The sequence below is a fragment of the Borostomias antarcticus genome (genome assembly GCF_949987555.1).
Source record: "Borostomias antarcticus genome assembly, chromosome: 11".
NCBI lineage: Eukaryota > Metazoa > Chordata > Actinopteri > Stomiiformes > Stomiidae > Borostomias > Borostomias antarcticus.
The window spans coordinates 11,367,087-11,375,046 of NC_140244.1; the positions used below are offsets into that span (position 1 = coordinate 11,367,087).

General features: G+C 44.2%; 1 protein-coding gene across 1 annotated transcript in view; it reads right to left on the bottom strand.

Moving 5' to 3' along the window:
- LOC311315398 (prostacyclin synthase-like) overlaps positions 1–7,909 on the bottom strand; it is a gene marked incomplete at both ends in the record, with an annotated part of 17,318 nt that extends 9,409 nt beyond the window's left edge. The window contains 5 exons of the mRNA XM_084446067.1: positions 525–652; positions 2,715–2,858; positions 3,608–3,783; positions 6,175–6,298; positions 7,875–7,909. Coding sequence (XP_084302193.1) covers positions 525–652; positions 2,715–2,858; positions 3,608–3,783; positions 6,175–6,298; positions 7,875–7,909 — 607 coding nt within the window. The remainder of the gene's footprint in view (positions 1–524; positions 653–2,714; positions 2,859–3,607; positions 3,784–6,174; positions 6,299–7,874) is intronic.
- Between the last annotated feature and the right edge of the window lie 51 nt (positions 7,910–7,960).

Here is a 7,960-nt window from a genome sequence, read left to right on the forward strand (position 1 = left end):
TTTACCTGGTTTTAGAGTGTTTCTACCCGGTTTCAGAGTGTTTTCACCTGGTTTCAGAGTGTTTCTACCCGGTTTCAGAGTGTTTCTACCCGGTTTCAGTGTTTCTACCTGGTTTTAGTGTATTTACCTGGTTTTAGAGTGTTTCTACCCGGTTTTAGAGTGTTTCTACCCGGTTTCAGAGTGTTTCTACCTGGTTTCAGAGTGTTGCTACCCGGTTTCAGAGTGTTTCTACCCGGTTTCAGAGTGTTTCTACCTGGTTTTAGTGTATTTAACTGGTTTTAGAGTGTTTCTACCCGGTTTCAGAGTGTCTTCACCTGGTTTCAGAGTGTTTCTACCCGGTTTCAGAGTGTTTGTACCTGGTTTTAGAGTGTTTCTACCCGGTTTCAGAGTGTTTTCACCTGGTTTCAGAGTGTTTCTACCTGGTTTTAGAGTGTTTCTACCCGGTTTCAGAGTGTTGTTACCTGGTTTCAGAGTGTTTCTACCTGGTTTTAGAGTGTTTCTACCTTGTTTCAGAATGTTGTTACCTGGTTTCAGAGTGTTTCTGGCCATCTTGGTCAGGAGACTGTCAAAGTTCCGGAACTCCTTATAGACACTGGCGGGGTCCGAGCCGTTGTTGTTCTGCTCGCCGCCAAACAGAGTGAGATACCCTGCCCTGGGGGAGAGACAGAGAGAGAGAGGAGAGAGAGAGAGCAGGAAAGAAAGAGAGAGAATGCAGGAGAGAAAGAGAGAGATAGAGCAGGAGATAGAGAAGGGGAGAGAAACCGCAGAAGAGAGATAGGGCGAGAGCGCAGGAGAGAGAAAGAAGGGGGGAGAGAGAGCAGGAGAGAGAGGGAGGGAGAGAGAGGGAGGGAGCAGGAGAGAGAGGAGGGAGAGAGAGGAGAGAGATAATGCAGGAGAGAGAGGGAGGGAGAGAGAGAGTGTAGGCGGAGGGTGTGAGAAAAAATATGTTTAGCTCCTGTATGCATAACTATGAAATACTTGTAAATGTATCCTGTATGAAAAACTCATCAACTTGACAGATGGTGGCTTTTGGAGTGACGGTTCCCCCTGGGGGAGCGATAAGCAGCCCATGTTAGTGCTCAGTTTAGGTCAACATGTACTGGATTTCCTGTGGGCCACCCAACCGGCAACCACTCTTCACGGAAGACATAAACAATTTACACTAAACTTGATCTTATCTCAATATCTGTCCTCACGGTGTGTCCTGAGAAACTTCCACTCTCTTCCCCAGTCAGTAATGATGGCTTAGCCCAGGGGTTCTCAACCTTTTGTAACTTTAAGCAATACATAGCGTTTTCTCTGGTTTTCTCGTAACTGCGCCCCCACAGGCTCTGCGAGTAAGTGCACTGTCGTACTGTCGTGAAGTTATCAGATTGTCTTTTTCTTTTTCTGGCTTCCTCCATGATGTTTCGCTTCGGTTTTCTCACCTCCGCCATTATATCTGTTCTATTAATACATCCATGCATGATATCCATAGACGCCGGAATAGTTAGCTACTACTGTGTTGTTTAAGCACAACGTTGCGCATGCGCACTTCGACTGAATGCTTGCGTCCCGGCGCGAGTTTTAAAAGGTAATAAATGTCAATGTTTTATCTTTCTGAGTAGACTGTTTGGACGATTCAGCTTACTTTTAGTAAATCTAATTGGAGAATTAGCACCAGACATGTTTGTAAAGGTCCAAATATCGCGATGTATTGCTTTAAGGCCCACTTTTGATTGATAAAAAATTCAGAGGACTACCTTCCCAAATCCATGAGATCTGAGGGAACATTCGCTAGCTACGTTAGCCGAACACATCTGTCTCAACACCAACGGATGTGATTGGCGTGGTGATATTCAAACGTAACTCATCAATGAAATGAAACATTTTAACTTGACATTTTTTATTTGTATGTGAATTATTGAGTATACTTAGATATAAAAATAACTAGCTTTGTGAATTACCAAACATTTACTTTCTTTAGGCTACCACTGCCTCCGCGGCCCACTGATTGAGAATGGCTGACTTAGCCTATGAATACCTAAATCGTTTGGTCAGCATCCTCCCCATTACATTACAGTAATTTAGGTAATGCTTTTATCCAAAGCGATTTACAATAATTGCATTGGAAAACCTACATTGCGTAGGAAAAGCCAATGTACTTCTACTTGCCAGAACTCACAAGTGTATCTCCGTTCTAAAACAAGTGACTAAGACCATAATCTAGTGCCGAGGGCAAAGTGCAAGAATAGCAATCTAAAATACAATAGGTGCTTAAGAGGGAGGAGTGGTAGTACTTCTTGAAGAGATGAGTTTTGAGCCTGTGGTGAAAGATGGGCAGCGATTCTGCTGTCCTGACGTCAGTGGGCAGTTCGTTCCACCACTGCGGGGCCAGCCTCTTCGCCCCGCCTACCTGTCTAGGCGACCACGTCCGGGGTTTGAGAGGAAGGGCAAAGTGAGGTCTAGCGCTTGTGTAAGCGCAGACGTCGGCTGACGCGGGCGGCGGCCGGGGCTTGTTCCCCGCTCTCTCACGCTCTCGGCCGTGTCGTGCTACATTCTTGACTGTGTGTTTACAAACAGAGGCTCGCGGTGGACAGGCGCGTAAACTGTTTATCTTGGCCGCCTGACATCGCGAGCGCTGAGGACCTCAGCCTTTTTAACGAATGAGTGAAAAAATATATAAAAGGTGTGAGGCGAAAGGGGGAGGTGTTTTTTTTGTGTGTGTCCCGTACCTGAACAGAATGCTGTAACAGAAGCTGAACAGCCCGTCCGTTTTCCAGTCCGTCAGGTTCTGAGGGGCCTCGGCCGACAGCAGGGCCTGGAGGTGTCTGCTCATGGTCCCGCTGAGGAGGGACAGACTGTCGCCCTGGAAGTGCCTGGGGACACAGAGGTCAAGGATCAACATGAAGTTGCAACTATTCCACAGAGGGCGAGTATATCAAGTCACCCTGATAGACAACGCTGTGACAGCCAGTGTGATGCCTTTGTATCTTAGTAGCTACTGTATACAAGCAAACGCACACATACACATACACAAACACACACATACACACATGCTTGCGCCCAATGCATTCAGTTGAACTCATACATATTGTCAAGCACCGTGCTGTATGTGTGGGCAACCACCCCCCACACACCTTTTTACCACACATACAGGCAGCAGTCTGTCTGACTGTTTAACGCGCAGGTCCACTGCTCCGGCTGCTTTCATCCCACATACAGTAACACACAACCGTCCTCCTAGATAAGACCATGAGACGCAGCCACAGCACACAACCAGCTGTTCCCTGTCAGAGGCCACCTACACGCCATACGCCCAGTCACAGAGAAGGCGAGCCCGGATACAGCACACCCTCTCGCTCAAAAGTAAACACCATCTGTCTCGCCCCTCTAACGCTTTTACGGAAGTGAGTGGGATGTGTCTGGCATGTGAGCACAACGCGCTGAGCACACGCTGGTTCTCTGGGGTGGCAGCCCCCAGATCCACCCTGGAAGGGCTTCCCCCCATCTCGTTGAGAGTATAGAGGGAAAATTGTCATCTCTCAGACACACACACACACACACACACACACGTTTTACATTTCTATCCCAGAAAACCTAAAAAGGACAATATGTGTGTGTGTACCGTCTCATCAGAGCTCTCTCCTGGGCAGGTTTGTAGTGCGGGAGCCTCAGGCTGAAGATCCTGTCCATGAGGGTCTGCGCATAACGTGAGAAATCCAGAGACACAGAGTCTCGAATCACCTCGTCATAGGAGCTGGGGTCCAGCAACACTGTCACATAGTGACCAGCTACACGCACCTGCGGACCACAAACACACGCACGAACGCACGCACCAGACACACACACGCAACGTTTCCGCTGGTAAGGTTTTCAAAATCCTTGCCGCCACACCATACTGTACATTTGATACAAAAAAAAAAAATCCTAATTTGGCTATATACTGTATATTACAGTCTTAAATTAAAAATCTTAAACTTTCTAAATATTTCTGCCTAAATGCCCTTTCAAAACCATGACAATAGCTTGGGCCGCGCGCTCCGTGAATGCTGCTTTCTGTGCTCAACTCAAAAGACTGCGCGTGAAGGGGTGTTTTCTTCAGCGAGCCTATTACAAAATAATGTAGGCTAGTGATTAACCAGTGTTTGAATTGGACCAAAATGTGCCGGTACCTAGCCTACTCCTCAATAGGGTACATAAGCAGTTTAAAATATATTAATGTTTGTAATCAAATAAGTGGACTCATAGGCTACAGCGTAGAGATAACGTTCCAGTAAGTGCCGACAGCGCCTGCCCATCTCTGGCCTATTTGGTCTTATCATTCGCTGATGACAACTGGCGGATCCTAAGTCTACATTTTCCGAAAATGTTTTAAGAGGAACAGAACGTAGAATGATGTTGAGAGCAGCCAGGTAGGCTAGCCTATTGCTTCCCCTTGGCCAGTAAACTCTGTTCGTGCAAGTGCCTCATGCAGTTGTCTGATCGGACAAGTAAAAAATATCGTTGAATTGTGATAAATATGTAACGTTATCAAAAAAAAAAGTACAGTGAAGAAACACGACGTGGAGCTACACAGCTCAGTAGCTTAGCCTGTGTTTGAGCCGAAGCAGAGCCTCCATCTACGTAGCTTACGCGCTGCTGTCTGTCAGTCAGCGGCCCACACCACAAGCGCGAGTAGCCTAGCCTACAACAGGCGAATCAGAGGCGCTGCCCTGACTGACTGACAGATTGATTGAGCCACCGTCTTTTTGGCTGGCTGAACCGAAACGCTAGCTTGCGTTAATGTTCCTCCAGCCACCTAATATGTCCCAGTCAAAGCAAATGGAATATCAAGTAAGCTTAACCTAATCTAGCCCATTATGTATGTGAGGTATGTAAAAAAGGCAGTGATAGTGGTAGGAGAAGACAGGGTACCCTACACAGAGTGGAGGGACAGGTGAGAGAGGAGAGGGTAGGGGTTGTTGAGAGGAGAGCAGGAGAAGAGAGAGGAGAAGGAAGGGGACAGGAGAGTGAAGATGAGAGATTAGAAAGACAGTCTGATGATTTGGGGACGGTATCAGTATGCAGTTAAAGGGGAACGCCGCTGTCATAGCAAGTTTAGATCAAATGTCGGTTTGTCCTCAATGAAACCGATCCGTAGGCTACACCAACATTTAACCGATCCGTGCAGTAGTAACAACATTTAACCGATCCGTGCAGTAGTAAGCTAGCTCCTTTTTACTCTGTGTTCGCACCCCCTTTATAATGGATGTCTATGGGCCTCTGCTAAAAACTATATGATGAACATAGGGCCTACATTTTCAAGGCAGGAAGCGCAGGGTGTGATCTTACCGCTGTCATTATGCTGTCATGTGAAATATATCGCATTCTCAAACCGAATATTGAAACAAAAACTCAATTTGAGCCAGAACTATTTCGCCGAATGCACTACACCATACATTTCGCACCGCTGTTGGTACCGTTGCAGCTTTACGTAGCCTAGCCTACTGTGTTAGTAGGGAACCTCCGCCGCGGTAAAGCTAGACGATTGTTTACATCCTCCCATGCCTAACACGTCAACACACGGGGATGGCGATTCATTTCACAACACAACATTCTACTGAGACCGGTAAGGGGCTTCCTGGCGCTTCCTGCTTTGAAAATGCTTGTTTATCATAGTTTCTAGCAGAGGCCCATAGACCTCCATTATAAGGGGGTGCGCGCACAGAGGAAAAAGGAGCTAGCTTAAGATACTAGGCTACTGCACGAATCGGTTAAATGTTGGCGTGTAAGGATCGGTTTCATTGAGGACAAAGCGGCATTTGAGCTAAACTTGCTATGACAGCAGCGTTCCCGCATCAATGGGCATCAAACATAAATTTTTTATTAAATAAAACTCTATTATTCTCACCCCATAACCCAAAATGAAAGAAAGCATATTTCATGTAAAGGAACAGGAAACTAAGTCTCTGAAACTTTTTTTTTCATCCCCCAGACCCCCGCTTCGGTATAGAAATCCTCCCTATTTTGGTGGTCTTGAGCTTGGCACCACCACACCAAGAGATCAATTCCACAGGAAACATTGCACACGTTTTTAGACAAGCAGGATATCATCAAAGGAAAGTAAGGAAGCTTAGTTGCATCATGTATTTGTGTAGATGGCTCTGTTTAGACACAGATACACTGTGTCCTGTTTAAGCCCGTTAGGCTTACCGTGAAAATGTCCCCATGTTTCATCTTCATACGAGTCAAGAACTTGGCAGCATCTTTTCCAAACTCCAGAGCGTGACCTAGCCATGGAATGACCCCTTGGTCTAAAGGAGGCTCCTTGTTAGACCTATTGGGAGACAGAAATCATGCTTGCTTTAATAATAGGGCTTGGTATCGATTCGAATGTCAAGAATCGATTCGATTCGATTATCAATTGTTACTAAAACCTGTTTTTTATTTTTAGCTGTAACCTTAATTACATGACTGCCAAGTTATGCAACACATCAATACTAGGGCTGGGTATCGATAGGCTACTGATTTCCAAAAATGAATGAATGAATGGATGAATGAACTATTCATTCCTTCATTTATTCATTCATTCATTAAATAAAAGATCGATTTTGGGATTCATTAATCGATTCTGAATCGAATAATCGATTTTTTTTTTTAACCCAGCCCTATTTAATAATAATACCAAATTGTTTGTGGTTGGATGGTTATTGTGGAAACTAGCCAAGTGTAAAGACAGTTGTGTTAGAAGGATACATGGGGATAGGATTTGTAAATATTGATTTCACAGGAAACTCCCCTTAATCGAAATTTGAAAAATGAAACCACAAAAGTGAAAACCTCACAGACAGGCTATTTACAGGACCACCAGTTGTTACATGTTACACAGAGAGACCAGGATCCCCTGTACTAGATTAATGCTCAGACAAACAGTTTGTCTTTCCCAGGGTCTTGCGTCCGGCTGTTCATCCACCATCCATGACAGCAGCTCTCTAAAGTAAACTAGCAGAATCACTGCAGCTCTGGCTCTCATGTGTGACATGCATGTTATATAGATAGATATAGATACAGTAGATAGATCCTTAGATAGATTAATACTAGATAAATAAATACTGTAGATATAGTATTTACTGTAGAGATAGATAGATAGATAGATAGATAGATAGATAGATAGATAGATAGATAGATAGATAGATAGATAGATAGATAGCATATCCACTAGGGCTATTTGTCAACAGAATGTCCACAGACTAGCCTAGCGTATGCGGAAAGGTACCTTACTCTTTGGAAATCTTTCAATAAAAAGCTCACAGGAAAAAAAAAGAAAAGACTGGTTGCTCTCTATCAAGAGGGGTCAAACAAACCTCAGGTGCTCATGGAAAAACGGGAAACACGATAGACCAAAAAGGGCAGAATCCACTCCAAAAAGAGTCCACGAGAAAGTTAGAATTTTTAAAAGCTAACATGTTTCAAAACATATAGCCTACATGAACATATGTTATAGGCTATATGCTGTTTGAGGAATTGTTTGGGTTTCTTTTGCAGACAACATTGTAGGCTAATAAGAAACTGTTCTTAATTAATTTACCTCTATGAAAGGCTTAATAATTATTATATTAAGAGTATTGGGTCTTCTGTAATTTATGCAAGTGAAGTAATATTTAAATAATTTATGACAAAGCAAATAATGAATCTCAATCGAATATAAAATGTAGGGCATACTGAAAATGTAAGCGAATTTTGGTCACTTTTATATTCGCAATCTGAAATCAGATCTAGCCTATAAAAACGTTTGAAGCAGAAGATGAAGAACATGAATTGAGACAACTCACCTCGAGCGTTTCGAAAGTATTAGGTAGATAAGGATAGCCTGTACTAGGAAAATAATTGACCAAATCATTTCGTGTATTCACCGACGCCTCAGCAGCCAATAGATCAGACGGTTCATCCCGCGCGGCTTTATTCAAGATTCTACAACCTTTGTATGACGTCACGACCT